This window comes from Puma concolor, chromosome D4 (assembly GCF_028749965.1).
Source record: "Puma concolor isolate L17-30 chromosome D4, mPumCon1.1.hap2, whole genome shotgun sequence".
Classification (NCBI taxonomy): Eukaryota; Metazoa; Chordata; class Mammalia; order Carnivora; family Felidae; genus Puma; species Puma concolor.
The window spans coordinates 56,163,084-56,179,220 of NC_141679.1; the positions used below are offsets into that span (position 1 = coordinate 56,163,084).

The window sequence follows — 16,137 nt, forward strand, 5'->3', positions numbered from 1 at the left end:
AATAGGGCCCAGCAGTAAGGGCTGGTGAGATAGAGAAGAGATGCTCACAATCTGGTAAAGAGAAAATATGTGACAGTGTATCCTTCAGGGAGGGGAGTTTGCAGCCTGATAGGAGAGGAAGGCTGGGGTTTAGCCTGGTGGAGAGAAAGTGCTGACCACATGTCCAGAATCATGTACATGGGAATTAACATATTCTACTGAGAAGGTGGCAATCTGGAGAGTAGAGCTGGGACATGCTCAGAACTATGAGCCATGCTGGTCAAGTTAGGTGTGTATAATAGACTGGTTAAGGAATGGTATGCTGGGAAAAAGTACTGAACGAGGCATCTGGAGACCAGTGTTCTATTAGTAACACCATCACTATCTACTAGGTGTGACCGTCATAAAGTCACTTAATATCTTGTTTTTCTCTTCTATTGTTAGAAACATATATTACTATATTTAAGTGCTTGGACTGTGGATATAGAACTACCTACTTTTTTCCCGTTTCTGTAACTTGTTAACTATTTGAGCTAGGACAAGTTATTTAGTGTTACTGAACCTCAGTTTCTCTGTCTATAAAATGGGGATAATATACTTTATAGTGTGAGCATTTTGTGTACTCACGAAGTAATTGGTGTGACCTACATAGCACTGTTTCTCCTACATAGAAACATTATTTGTGAGATAATATCTGCTTTTCCTTCTTCATTGGAGGAACAAAAAGATTTATGAAGCAGTATAGAAAGGAAAGTGACAAGAGGCTTTTCTCAGCCATCTTAGTTGGATGGCATGGAATGAAGAGTGACCAGAAGCAGGAAAGCTCATCTGGACTTGAGATGAAAGCTTAAGCCCTGGTGGCAGTCATGAAAATGACAGGAAAGTAATCAGTTGGAAAGTAAGTTCTGAAAATCAGTAACAAGATGACTGCATGTAGAGACAACAGAGAGGAAAGGTAAGGTTGATTTAAAGATTCTTAATCTAGAGAAGTGAGGGATTGGTGGGACCATTGTTAGTTTTTTCCAGTGTGAGAACAGGTTGAGGAGTTTGGGCATGTTGAGTTTGAATGGATAGCAGGATGTCCAAGTTGGGAATCTCCATAAGGCAACTGGGTATACAAAATAGGCACTATTGGGGATGGCCATGGAGATAATATGCAGTAGGAAAAGGGAATATAATTCTGTACCCTGAGATGTGGGATGCAAAGACAGATGAGTTGAGACTTAAAGACTGTGCTTGGGAAGTGAGGAAGAGTCCAGGAGCCACCATGTCTGCAACTTTGAAGAAGAGAGTAAGTAGATATGTAAGTCTGAGGATATGGGAGATTTCTTTTACTGTATGTGTGTTTTCTTCTTCTTTTCATTAATATCTGTTTCTCTCCCCAGAATATGGTCAAACAGAAAGCCTTGAGGGTTTTAAAGCAAAAGCGGATGTAAGTTATAAGTGTAACCTCCTTTCCCCCCAGCACTGTCCATCTAGACAGAATTTTTTGCTATGGCAGATGTTCTATATATGCGCTGTTCAGTACAGTAGCTCTTAGCCACATATGGCTATTGAGCGCTTGAAATGTGGCTAGTGTGACCAAGGAATTGAAGTTTTAATTTTATTTAATCTTAACAATTTAGGTAGCTATATGTGGCTAAGTGGCTTCTGTATTGGACTACCCAGATCTATAGGGTTCTCCCATTATGTATTTAATTAGAGTATGCCTTTTTATTTATTTATTTTTTGTAAAATTGAGGATCCTGAATATTTGTTCCCTCCCACTAGAATAGATTTAAGGGTCCTGAATTTATTTTAGGTGACTATGTCTCCGTGTGTGAGCAGAAGCCAGATAGCATCTTTGATGCTTACCCTTGTGGGCTGTCCAACTGATGAGACCTTCTGCAGGATTGTAGGGGTCAGATGTAATTAGCTAATAAGGAACTAGAAAGGTTGTTGATATCTCTGTTTTTATTTTTAAAATGCCTTTTTATCAGATACCACCTTTTAGATTAGACAAAATTGGAAAAAGAAATAATGCCTAACATGGTGAGAGTGGTAAAAACTATTCCCTTCTTAGGTAGCCTGCAGTGTTTAAGTAATACATATTCATTATACATGCTTGGAAAATACAAAAACATGAACAGAAGAAAAGAACATTTACATAGATTCCTACTATCAGAATTAACCATTTTTAGAATGATGATTTCTTAGTTTCTTTTCTCTGCTCATGCATGCATGGTATATGTGCATATGGCTTTTTAGAAGAAAAATTGTGTATATATAGGTTGTCCTTCTCCATCATGAGCAGTTCTCTCCTTTTAAAAGTTTTTTAAGAATGATATACTTTTTAACAGGCTGGTGATATTCCACTACCATTTGCCCACACCATGAATTGACCAATTTTCTGCTGGTTGGATAGTTAGATGGTTTCCTGATGTTGTATAAAGACCATAGTGACATAAGTCTTTGAAGTAGTATTATATTTTGATATAAAACTTTATTTTTAAAAAAAAGAACATATTTTGAGCACCAGGCATTATATCAGGCCAGATGGATTGCCTAATCATGGATATATGATTAGTCAAATACAATACCTATCCTCAAGGAGTTCAGTCTACTAGAAAAACAGTTTAGTTATATGTATGAAGAGCTTAAAAATAGTCTCCCCCTTTGCCCCAAGAGTTCTCCTTTTGGGAATTTATCGCAGGAAATCATTTGAAACATTGTAAAGACACATTAAATAGTATATAGTAACATAGAAAACAGCAAAGGCTGTAATATTAAGGGGAAAATTAGTCTTATAACTAAGATACAAAGACAGAAGACTGGAGGGGTATATCATGATGCTTGTGTTAGAGTGATTAAATGGTTTTTGCCAATTTTTCTGTGTATTTTTTGTAATTTTTTTAAAGTCTATTTATTTATTTTGAGAGAGAGACAGCGCATATGGGGAAAGGGCAGAGAGAAAGAGGGAGAGAGAATCCCAAGCAGGCCCTGTGCCGCCAGCACAGAGCCCAGCACGAAGCTCAGTCCCATGATTGTGAGATCATGACCTGAGCTTTGTGAGATCATGACCTGAGCTGAAACCAAGAGTAGGACGCTAAACTGAGCCACCCAGATGCCCCTAAAGTTTTTTGGTTTTTTTTTAAAGGAAATATTTAGTGTTAGAGATACTTTCTTCCTGAGGATTTCTGTCTGGCTCACATTTACCATTCTTAATTGATTCTGAAAAGGTATGAGCAGCAGCGGGACAATCTCGCCCAACAGTCATTTAACATGGAACAAGCCAATTACACCATCCAGTCATTGAAGGACACCAAGACCACGGTACTTCCATAGCACCTTTTCCCATGATTTTTTTTTTTAACTGTTGTGTTCTTTTCCCATAGTATTTAAAAGACCATTTCACTAGCATGGCTTTTTAAAACATGGTGTTCTCTCTTACCCTTTTTTAGGTTGATGCTATGAAACTGGGAGTAAAGGAAATGAAGAAAGCATACAAGCAAGTGAAAATTGACCAGATTGAGGTGAGATGTATGCTAGTTTCTGTAAGAATGTAGTGTAGTAGATTTGGAAAGAATCCAAATGAATGTGAATGTAATGGGAAGAACACAGAAGACAGATTGAATCTTGGGCTTGCCATTTACTAATAGAGTAACTTTGGGGTAGGGTACCAAATGTGTCTGTTTCCTTGTTAACACCAGGATCCTAATGCCACATACAGTTATTATGAGGATGAAATAAATGAACTGGTGTGTCTACATACATAATATCTAGAATATAATAGGCACTCAGTAAATAAGCCCCCAGTTTCCTGTTACTTCTGACTCACTTAATGATTTTGAGTCTGTTTCCACATTTGTAAAGTAGTGATGTTGCTATCCATCTCCCAGGATGGTCACAAGTGTTAATGAGGCTATATAAGTCAGGTGCTTAACACACTTTCTGGAGTAGAGCTGGTTCCTTTTGCTGGTAATTCTCTTTAGATTTTTAATAATCATGTCATTAGGCTCTTAAAATTAACATGTCTTTTGAGATCGTGCTTTGGCTGGGAGGTGAGCCCTAAGCACTCTCACTTCTCTCAGGGGAACAGCCCAGATGGCGAGTAGGGATAGCAGAGGGAGTGAGTGGTGACTGGCCAGAGGAAAGAGGCTACCTTTCTGCAAGTACAGTGGTGGTCTTTACTTCTATCCCTGAGTAGAATGTCTCTTTGTATGAGAGCAGGGACTTGATTTTTTCATTGTTATATCCCATACCTTGAACAATGCCTGGCTGTAGTTGGTGCTCAGAAAGTTTCTATGATTGCTGAGCAAATGAACAAGAGACTATTAAAGGAGCTAAAGCAGTTGCCCGATTCAAGCAACATTTGTTGGTTGAGTACTTACTGACTTCCTGGCATCTTGCTACATCTGAAGAGGTATTCTCTGAGAGTGCTGATCTACAGTACAAGTAAGGACATTCCTCCTCTTTTTTCATGCACCCCTCCTTACACTGCCTGTGGCTTTCTCTCTAATCCTCCACCAGTCTCTGCTTACAGAGTTAAGCTCAGTGAAATCTTCCCAGACATTTACTAAGAAAAGTGTTCCATGTATGTTTGTCTTATTTGTACAATGCTATTTGGTAATATAATCCAGTTGAATTTTATTTTCTGTTTATAGGGTTCCTTATGTTTTAATGAGAGCTCTTCACTATAAACAAAATAGAAACTGGAATTTTTCTGTTGTTTTTGTTTTGTTTTCTGTTTTGTTTTGTCTCTCCATCTTTTACTTGTAGTTGCCTGTCTCATTCCCTATCTAATTATCCTTTTCCTGTCTCCTAGTAGATTTGCCCACATGGCAGGTAGAGAGCTCCTTTCTATCCCTTTTGGTGTGTGCCTCTGTCTGTGTCTGTCTCTGGCTGGACTATATATTTTGAATTTCATTTGTTTTCCTAAAATACTTTATAAAACATTTTCACTGTTTGATAGCTCTCACTCATTCTTTTGTATTTTACCCATGTGTATGTGTGTTCCTCTGTTTCTAGCCTTCCTATTTTTCAGTTTCTGCATGTCAAGTCTAGTGCTTGTATTTGTATTATTTTTGTGTTGCTTATCCAATATTAAGCCTGTTAATTCTTTGTGTGCTAATTAGTGTGTGTGTGTCTTTCATAAAGTCTATTGCTAGGAATCCTATTCATAAATGACTTGAGGAGACTTGTGTTGATATGTGATAGCATGACAGAGCTTGACCTAACTACTTACTCTGTGTTTTCACTCTTTTTAATTTCAGCCAGCGCTTCTCTGTACAGCAGAATGTTACATGTGTACAGCATAGTAGTTTGGCACTTGAAAATACAGCATAGTGCTTTCTTTTTTAAAAAGTTTTTTTTGGGGCACTTGGGTGGTTCAGCCAGTTGAACGTCCCAACTATTAATTTTGGCTTAGGTCATGATCATGCTCTTTCTCTCTCTCTCTCTCTCTTTCTCTCTCTCAAATAAATAAATATTTAAAAAAAAATTTTTTAAGTGTTTTTCATTTTACTGTCTCCCTCACCTTTTTTTTTTTTTTTTTTTTAATGTTTATTTTTGAGAGATAGAGACTGCATGAGCAGGGGAGGAGCAGAGAGAGAGACATAGAACATGAAGCAGGCTCCAGGCTCTGAGCTGTCAGCACAGAGCCTGACGCGGGTCTCGAACTCACGAACTGTGAGATCATGACCTGAGCCGAAGTCAGACGCTTAACCAGTGGAGCCACCCAGGTGCCCTGTCACCTTTTTTTTCTTTTAATGTTTATGATAGAGAGAGAGAGAGAGAGAGAGTGAGCAAGCACAAGCAGGGGAGGGGCAGAGAGAGAGGGAGACCCCGAATCTGAAGCGGGCTCCAGTCTCTGAGCTCAGAGCCCAACACAGGGCTCCAACCCATGAACCCCAAGATCATGAGCTGAGCTGAAGTCGGACACCTAACCTACTGAGGCACCCAGGTGCCCCTGTCTCCCTCACCTTTAAACGGAAAAACAAACCTCCAATCTGTGGGCCAAGAGGAGTTTTTCAAATGTTTTGCATTGCTTTAAAAATTCTGAAGGATAGGGGTGCCTGGGTGGCTCAGTTGGTTGTGTCCAACTTCAGCTCAGGTCATGATCTCGTGGTTTGTGGGTTCGAGCCCCGCATCAGGCTCTGTGCTGACGGCTCGGAGCCTGGACCCTGCTTTGGATTCTTTGTGTGTGTGTGTGTGTGTGTGTCTGTGTGTCTGTGTGTGTGTCTGTGTCTGCCCCTCCCCCACTCTCACTCTGTCTCTCTCAAAAATAAATAAACATTAAAACAAATTTTAAAAAATTCTGAAGGATAAATGGTGCTGGTTTGGACTTTCTGCATTATCAACAATACTCTCTTTCCTCTCTGTGGAATTTTCAGCATATAATGAGCATATTGTTGCTCTGCACATCCTTAACACAATGGAAGATATATAGTATTAAGTGCTTAGTGTTTTACATGTATTACTGTGATAAATCCTTTAATAATCCTATGAGGTATAGCTATTAATAATCTTATTTAATGCACAAGGACATTAAGGCTTAGAGGCTTTATTTCTCATTGAGTAAGGCAAGATTTGAGCTTCAGAGTCTGTGCTCCTAGCCATTATATTAGCTGCCCTTTATTATGCTGTAGCACTTCTCAGATTGCTTTTTACATTATTCCTGGCTTTGTAGTCTTCTAGCTAATCACAGGTAGATCATTCACAGATGACTTATGCTCTCAGTCAATTATTTTCACCAGCCTGGTCTCGGATATCAAGCCTATCCTGATTCCATTTCTGTTTCTCCATTCAGGGTTGGCTCAGTACAGCTTTTTGTACTACCCAGTTGTTTCCACTGTTGTCTTTTTCCCTACACAGTATGGTCCATCTTTGGCTGACTTAAGAAGATTAATTTGCTTGTCTCTATTACCTCCTTTTCTCCATAAACTAGAAAAATGTTGATAGTGTGGAGGCTGAATTTAGTGTTTTAGGTAAACTTTCTGTAATGACAGACTAAAGGGCATCTGTTCTTGCAGTAGGACTTTGGATTTCCCTGAAGCACCTTAAATTCAAATGCAAGATCACCAATTTAATTCTTTTCTTTTTTAAAAATTTTTTACATTTATTTATTTTTGAGAGAGTGAGACAAAGTGAGAGTGGGGCAGAGAGAGAGGGAGATACAGGGTCGGAAGCAGCCTCCAGGCTCTGAGCTGTCAGCACAGAGCCCGATGTGGGGCTCGAACCCACAGACTGTGAGATCATGACCTCAGCTGAAGTCAGACGCTCAACCGACCGAGCCACCCAGGCGCCCCTCTTTTCTTTTTTTTTAAGGTTTTTTTTTTTCAGTTATCTTTACACCTAGCGTGGGGCTCAAGCCCATGACCCCAAGATCAAGAGTCACACACTCTTCAGACTGAACCAGCCAGGTGCCCCAATTTAATTCTTCCTTAATTTTGAGTTTACATTTTATCACCAAAAAGGATTATGTGGTCATTGGCATTCACGGTTATTGTTATGGGACTCTTCAGTTTTGTGATTTTTAAATAATTCATTAAGCTCTTTTATACTTTTAATTGGAAGGGGCATTCAGGAGTTATTCAGACCTGTACTTTACCGGAGCACCTGGTCAGTTGTTGACTAAAAGCAGTCAGTAGGCAAGGACTGAGTTAAGGGTAGGGAACTAACAATTGTTGAAAACTGGTATGTGCTCACCATTTTGCATACGTTATCTTTTTAAAAATCGCTTGCTTCTGAGATTCAGAGGAGAGAGTGGAGTGAGGGTTAGTTAGAGGAAAATAGTAAAAAATTAATGAAAACTGTCATATACATTTCTACAAGGATTTACAAGACCAGCTAGAAGATATGATGGAAGATGCCAGTGAAATCCAAGAAGCACTGAGCCGTAGTTATGGCACCCCAGAATTAGATGAAGATGACCTGGAAGCAGGTATGTTATGGGAAAAGCAGTTGGGAAAAAAAAGTTTTAGAGTCTGAAAGGAGCAACTTCCTGGGACCTTTTCCCAAATGCTAAAATTCCAGTGAAGGTTCTGTGAGAGTTAGTTTATGGTACAGTCTCTGGGCAAAGAGCTTATGAAGCTGGCATGTCAGATGTGCATGATCCATTAACAACTCTTGGACAGATAAGCTCTGGAGGAAAATATGGGCAAAAGTGTCTGCTGACCTGGTGCTTGGTATCTAAGCACTGCGTTTCCCTGCCATTTTCCTTTTGATTTTGCTCTCCCTATTTTTGGAGTCCTCTCCCTCAGAACAACAAAGCAGATCAAGAAACAGTCACTGGCAAGTACTTCGTGTGTATCTACCATAGGCCAGGTACTATGTTAGGTGCTAGGAATTCAACATTGAAGAAGGAAAATATGGTCCCTGCATTTATGAAGCTTCCATCACCAGGGGTAAGAAACTTACTTCAAGTGATTAATTACAAGAGCACAAACTGTTGGGAAGGAGAAGTGTGGGGTACCATGGAGCAAGCACATAGCTGGGGAATCTGTCCTAGTTGGGAGTGGGCACAGGCACGGGTCCTGAAGGATGAGCAGGAGATAATAGGAAAAAAATGGGAGGGGTTGTTGCCTGGCCTCACGGAGAGGAGCCTTTGCCCAAAGAAATGAAAACACTAATTTGAAAAAAATACATGCACCTTTATATTTCTTGCAGCACTACTTTTAATAGCCAAGATATGGAAGCAGTCCCAAGTGTCCATCCATAGATGAATGGATAAAGATGTGGATACACACACACACACACACACAATGGAATATTACCATCAAAAAGAGTGAAATCTTGGCATTTGCAACAATATGGATGGAACTAGAGGGTATTATGCTAAGTGAAATAAGTCAGAGAAAGACAAATACCATATGATTTCACTTATATGTGGAATTTAAGAAACAAAACCAAGGGGCGCCTGGGAGGCTTAGTCGGTTCAGCGGCCGACTTCAGCTCAGGTCATGATGTCGCAGTCCGTGAGTTCGAGCCCCGCGTCGGGCTCTGTGCTGACCGCTCAGAGCCTGGAGCCTGTTTCAGATTCTGTGTCTCCCTCTCTCTCTAACCCTCCCCCGTTCATGCTCTGTCTCTCTCTGTCTCAAAAATAAATAAACGTTAAAAAAAAATTAAAAAAAAAAAAAAGAAACAAAACCAAGAAAAAAGAGATAAAGAAACAGACTATTAACTATAGAGAACAAACTGCTAGAGGGGAGATAGGTGGGGGACAGGCGAAATTGGTGATGGGGGTAAGTACATTTATCATGATGAGCCTGAGTAATGTACAGAATTGTTAATTACTATATTGTACACCTGAAGTGAATATAACACTGTGTGTTAATTATACTGGAATTTAAAAAATAAATAAAATTTTAAAGAAAAGATGATAGCAACTAAGGTGATATTAGCAGAAACAGAAAAGTGGATGTGGAAGGAGGGGAGGTCAAGAATGTTTGTCGGGGGCACCTGGGCGGCGCAGTCAGTTAAGTGTCTGACTCTTGATCTCGGCTCAGGTCATGATCTTGCAGTTTGTGAGATCCAGCCCCGCATCAGGCCTTGAACTGATGGTGTGGAACCTGCTTGAGATTCTGTCTCTCCGTCTCTCTGCCCCTCCCCCACTTCTCTCTCTCTCTCTCAAAATAAATAAATAAAACATTTTAAAAAATGTCTGTCAGTGTCTAGCATGAGTAACTAGGTAGATGGCAGAACCACCTCACACAGGATTTTCTGTCACATGATTCCCATCTCAGTTCTTCTTCTCCTCCTCTTCTCCTTCTCCTCCTCTCTCTCCCCCCTCCCTTCCTCTCACCCCCTGCCTTCTTTCTCCCATTCTGTTTTTGCCTAGAACCTTTTTTTTTTCACATTCATTTCTTTATTTTATTTCCCATCCTGGGTTTCCTGCTATGTCTCTATCTGCTATTGTCATTCTTCCTGGTCACTTCCAACTCACTTTACCATAGACATATTTTTAAAGCTTGATTTCATGTGATGGTCACTCAGTATGCAACGATTTCATGCCTCCTTTCACTGCCTTCTCTCAAGCTCATCAATAACTGAGAGAATTTTTTACATTTGTTATTGTCCAGATTTTCTAATTTTTTAAAAAAATTTTTTTTTTTTCAACGTTTATTTATTTTTTTGGGACAGAGAGAGACAGAGCATGAATGGGGGAGGGGCAGAGAGAGAGGGAGACACAGAATCGGAAACAGGCTCCAGGCTCTGAGCCATCAGCCCAGAGCCTGACGCGGGGCTCGAACTCACGGACCGCGAGATCGTGACCTGGCTGAAGTCGGACGCTTAACCGACTGCGCCACCCAGGCGCCCCCAGATTTTCTAATTTGAATTGGCCAACTGATAGCTATATATAGACTCTTCTCATGAAGACTAGGGCTTTGTAAACCTGTGGGGAATGGTTGTTTTGTTTTACTTTGATTTGTGTTTTTCATAGATTCTACCACATCAGTTCCATTGAAAATTTCTTAAGATGGTCATCTTTTATTTTGAAAATAGAGATTAATAATCCTTTCCCCCCAGGCACCTGGGTGGCTCAGTCCATTGAGTCCAGCTTTGGCTCCAGTCATGATCTCACAGTTCTTGAATTTGAGCCCCTCATTGGGCTCACTACTGTCAGCTCACAGCCTGCTTCAAATCCTCTGTCCCTTTCTCTCTGCCCCTCCCCTGCTTGTATTGTGTCAAAAATAAATAAAACATTTTTTAAAAATTAAAAATCCTTTTCCCTTTGTTTAGAAATTCATGTCTCATAATAATTTGGCTAACTTTCTTAACATTAGCTGCCAGTTTTCTTGCATAACTGTTTTTGAAATGTCAACTGTTTCAATCTCAGAGTTGGATGCACTGGGTGACGAGCTTCTGGCTGATGAAGACAGTTCTTACTTGGATGAAGCGGCATCTGCACCTGCAATTCCAGAAGGCGTTCCCACTGACACAAAGAATAAGGTGAAAGCTTTTTCTCTTTCTGTTTGCTATGCAAAATGGTTAAGGTTTTATGCTTGATCCCAATTTGGGAATCTACAAGGTAGTCTTAAGTTTGAACGGGGAAAGACCGTGCTAGTCATTGTCTTGGGACCCCTTGAAAGTCTAGTTTTCTTGCATTGGACTGTGGACAGGCTGTGTACGTAGTGTCACTGAGGCCCAGGAATTACCCTTGTGAGCTTGCACTGGGTGCCATTTCTAGGTTTCAGACAGTATTTCCTGGAAAAGCATTACCAACACATTCATGAACCATGCTGGGCAGCAGTGTGAAGGAAAGTTCTATCTTCCATACACACTGCTTAATTGTAGGGTGGACTTTTTTTTTTCTTTTTGAGCAGCAGGCAAAAGTTTATTAGAGTCTAAAATCAGAAAGGAAGAATAGTATGAAAGCTCTCTTTACAGAGAGAGTATATTCAAAAGGGAATGCTCCAGGTGGATTTTTTTAAATAAGGATTAATAATTTAAGTATAAAACTTAATGTTGAAAGTTTCTCATTAACAAGGTAAAGAATCAGGACACCTGGGTTTAAGTCTCAGTCCTGCCACTAACTCCCTATGAGACCTTGACAAATCACTTAATTGTTGTGAACTTTTCTGATCCTTACATCTGTAAAATGCAGATAATTACAATTATCTTACATAATTGTTGTGTAGAACAAGTTAGATCTTGTATGTAAAAGGACTTCACACTGAAAGCCCCGTCCAAAGCTACACAGTTGTCATTATTATAAACAGATAAAATTTTGTTGCTTATGAAATCCTGTTCACTCCATCTTAGTTCCTGGTGTAATGTGTCATGTTTTTCTCTTGCCATTTTTTCTGTTTGCCTTATCTCCTTGGTGTTTGCTTTATCTCCCAATGTGCACGTTCAGTGTGCACAGTCCTTGAGTGAGAGCCAGTTTCAGCTCTGCCTTTGTTTACTGTATGACTTGGAGCAAATTAGAAATTCTTGTTTTCTCTCAGAACCTTATCAGTTTTTCCTGCATGTGAAATGTGGGGAGCAAAAGGTGGGAAGTAGATCATTTCCAAGGTCCCTTATAGCTAATTTCTGTGAATGTGCATCTTCCCCCTACCGTACCCTCCCTTCTTCCTTGAGTCTAGAGTAATCTTACTTTTCTCTAGTGCTCATTCCACCCCACCCCTGTCTCTGGTCATTTCAGGGTTCCAGGTTTATAGGTTGCTTTTTCTCAGCTTACCTAAAATTATTTTTTTTAATTTTTTTAAGTTTATTCATTTCGAGAGAGACAGTGTGAGCGGGAGGGGGCAGAGAGAGAGAGGGAGAGAGAGAATCCCAAGCAGACTCTGCACTGTCAGCGCAGAGCCCAAAACAGGGCTCAAACTCATGAAATACGAAATCATGACCTGAGCCAAAACCAAGAGTCAGCCGTTTAACCGACTGAGCCATCCAGGCACCCCTGAAATAATTTTTTTTTAATCTTTTATTTATTTTTAATCTTTTATTTATTTATTTATTTATTTTGAGAGTACATGTGTAAGCAAGGAGGGGCGGGGGGTACAGGGGATCCAAAGCAGGCTCTGCACTGACAGCAGTGAGCCTGACAGCCAGTGAGCAGGGCTCACTCATGAACCATGAGATCATGACCTGAGTTGAAGTCAGACACTCAACCGATTGAGCCACCCAGTTGCCCCTACCTGAAATGATTTTTATTAACACTACCCACCACAGCTTACCTTTTCAGTACCCTGAAGCATCTATGTTATTTCTACTTTTAGAAGGTCACAGATTCCTGCGTTAAATGTGCCGTTGAGATATGGTTTCTTAATTGATAGTAGTATTGCTGTCTCTAAGTTTGTAGAAAAGTATGATATGGAAATAACTGCCTGTCCTGGGGCACTGCTCCTTTAAGGATTGGGAAGCTACAAAAGATAATGGTTCACTTTAGAAATCAGAGTGAGGGGCGCCTGGGTGGCTCAGTCAGTTGAACGGCCGGCTTCAGCTCAGGTCATGATCTCGCAGTCCGTGAGTTCGAGCCCCGCATCGGGCTCTGTGCTGACCGCTCAGAGCCTGGAGCCTGTTTCAGATTCTGTGTCTCCCTCCTTCTGCCCCTCCCCCATTCATGCTCTCTCTCTGTCTCAAAAATAAATAAAGTTAAAAAAAAAAAAAAAAGACATCAGAGTGAAAATGGGAATCTGGAGGCAAGGACTGACTCCTCATCCTTTCCACCCAGACCCTTCCTAGTAAGTGTCTCTTGCTCTTTCACTCTTCCTTTGTGCTGCAAAGGACCACCGTGAGCTTTTCCAGTCTTTTCTTATCTTATCACTTCACCCTTTATCTTTCATGAAAATGCTTTCTAATCTTCTCAGTGGGATTTTGGTGTTCACTGATTAAACATTGGGAAATGAATTTTGACTACTAAAAACTTGTGATCATTTGTTTTATCAACTGAAAAACAGTGGCACTACACATTGCTTTCTTTTCACAGGATGGAGTCCTGGTGGATGAATTTGGATTACCACAGATCCCTGCTTCATAGACTTGCATCATTCAAATACATCGTGTAAAATAAACACATATTGTGGGACTAGGAAATATTTATCTTTCCGAATTTACCATAACAGATTTATGTTTCTTTCCTTTCTTCGAAGGAAAGGTTAATTATAGTGCTCTTTTATTTTTTTTCCGTTAAGAGACTCATTGTTTGGGGGATGCTTTCTTCATACTAAATTTTTATGTCTTTTTTCTTATGAAAGACTAATGTACTTAAAAGTATCAGTGGCTATGTATGACTTGTTTTCATTTATTAATAATAATTTGAAATAAAACCAAGGAAGTGGAATCTTTACATTCTAAGATAGTGTTAACTCCACAATCTCAAATTGATAAATTGATAAGACAAAGATGAGATTATTGGGACTGCTTATACTATGATTCAAAACCATTTTCTATTGTGGTATTATAGGTTGGTTAAAGTGGTAGCCTTTTTGATGGGTTTTATTGTGTCTTGTGAGTAATTCATTACTATGTCTGATATTGGAATGGAATTATCACTACTATATCATGAGTGGATATTTTGATTCTGTGGTTCCCTCAGTATTACAGCCTGACTTGTAATCAATAATGAATATTTCTTGATATTTAATGTGTACAGGACATTTATTTATACTCAATAAATATTTTTCAAAAGGATACAATTTTAATATCACTTCAGCCTAAAACCTCTAGTACAGGAATAATATAATTTTAATGTTGATTCAGTCTAAAAATCAAACTTAACTGCTAGCATCAGAGGAAAGAATAAAGAACAATCCAGGCCTGGGCCCTCATCTACTGTCTAATAACTACTATGTAGCCTAGTCACTTCACTAACCTTCCTTATTAGTAAAATCATGCTCACTTCACAAGGCTTTTTTGATGAATCATTGAGGTAATGGTCGTGAGTACAGTTGACACTTACACAATACAGGTTTGAACACGATCTACTTCTACATGGACTTTTTGCAGTACAGTATTATAAATGTATTTTCCCTTATGATTTTCTTATAATATTTTCTTTTTCCTCACTTTATTGTTTCTAATACATGTACAAAATATGAGTTAATTGTCTATGTTATTGGTAAGACTTTTGGTCAATAGTAGGCTATTAGTAGTTAAGTTTGGGGGGAGTTAAAAGTTAGATGCAGATTTTCAACTGTGCCCTATTCCCCATGTTGTTCAAGGGTTAACTATACTTTGCAGCTTGCTATTCTCATTTGAAGGATTATTAACAACAAAAACAGAGGCTTCATTCTTTTCTTGGAAGGTGCCAGGAGTCCAAACTCCTGCCTAATTGCAAGGTCTTTAATGATTCATTCGTGCAGACTAATCTCACCCTCTCAAGAAGCCTTTGTACTATTCATCATTACCTTCTTGAAATCTTCCTTGGCCTCTCTATAATTTCTCATTCAGCTCTTTAAATATTTCTTTCCTTATAGTTTCAATCTTGGACTTCCTCTCACCCTTTATATTCTCTTTGAAACATGTCACACCCAACATTTTATGTATTACCTATTGCTAAAGACTCAAAATAATTGTCACTAGTCTAGACCTCTTCATTCTTATTTTCAGTACTGGGCATTCCCAATGAAATGTCCCACCATTACCTAAAATCTGATATCTAAATTGAGCTTATTTTCACTCTCAGCAAACATTCCTGCTTTCTTTCTTGCCAATGTTATCAGTGCCCCATGTATAGCCAATTGTAATGGTTGATAGTCTTCCAACTAGACCTTTTTAGTGCATCGGATACCCGTGATCAATCATTCTAACAAAATCTCTACTCCCTTGGTTTTTGTGACAATGCTCTCTGGTTTTCCTGTTCTTCTGACTATTCTAAGACCCCTTTCTGAAATCCTCATCACTCTGAAACACTAACTGTAATGTTAGTGTTCTTAGGATTCTAACTTTTAGCTATCATACTTCTTTCTTTGATCACTTATATTTACTGAACTCAACTATTCTCATGACTTTACTGACCACTAAATCTATACTTCTATCCCAGTTCTTGCCTCTGAGTTTCAGAATCCTATTCATATCCAGCTTTTTGCCTAAGAATTATTTGGATGTTCCAGAAGCCCACAAACACTTCGCATTCAAGTGGCCAAGGTAGCCATTACCTTTCCCTTAGACCTGAATCTCCTCCTCCTGTTTTCCCTGTTTCAGGTCATGGAATCATCCTCCATCCAAAACAGAAAGCTCTTGAGTTGTCCTTAATGCCTACATTTTGCCTCACTCTGCACAGTTAATCATCAAACCCTGCTTTTAACTCTACATGTTTCTCAAATCCAACCCTTCCCTCTTTTCCTCTTTCAACTTTCCTTAACCTAGACATCCATCCCATAGTCTTTTGGAATTAATGACTTGCTATCTCTTCGTGCAGTTTCGCTTCCTTGAGTCCATTCATCACAGCTATACTTCTCTTTCTAAAATACAAATCTGGGGGCGCCTAGGTGGCGCAGTCGGTTAAGCGTCCGACTTCAGCCAGGTCACGATCTCGCGGTCCGTGAGTTCGAGCCCCACGTCGGGCTCTGGGCTGATGGCTCAGAGCCTGGAGCCTGTTTCCGATTCTGTGTCTCCCTCTCTCTCTGCCCCTCCCCGTTCATGCTCTGTCTCTCTCTGTCCCAAAAATAAATAAACGTTGAAAAAAAAAATTTTTTTTAATAAAATAAAATACAAATCTGGGGGCGCCTGGGTGGC

At 39.6% G+C, this 16,137-nt stretch overlaps 1 protein-coding gene across 1 annotated transcript in view; it reads left to right on the plus strand.

Annotated features, from left to right (window-relative positions):
- The window catches only part of CHMP5 (charged multivesicular body protein 5), a 15,233-nt gene extending 1,137 nt beyond the window's left edge, over positions 1-14,096 (plus strand). Inside the window, exons 3-8 of the mRNA XM_025926178.2 lie at positions 1,365-1,411; positions 3,198-3,291; positions 3,420-3,491; positions 7,792-7,900; positions 10,796-10,908; positions 13,388-14,096. Coding sequence (XP_025781963.1) covers positions 1,365-1,411; positions 3,198-3,291; positions 3,420-3,491; positions 7,792-7,900; positions 10,796-10,908; positions 13,388-13,438 — 486 coding nt within the window. The 3' untranslated portion in view covers positions 13,439-14,096. The remainder of the gene's footprint in view (positions 1-1,364; positions 1,412-3,197; positions 3,292-3,419; positions 3,492-7,791; positions 7,901-10,795; positions 10,909-13,387) is intronic.
- The last annotated feature ends 2,041 nt before the right edge of the window (positions 14,097-16,137 follow it).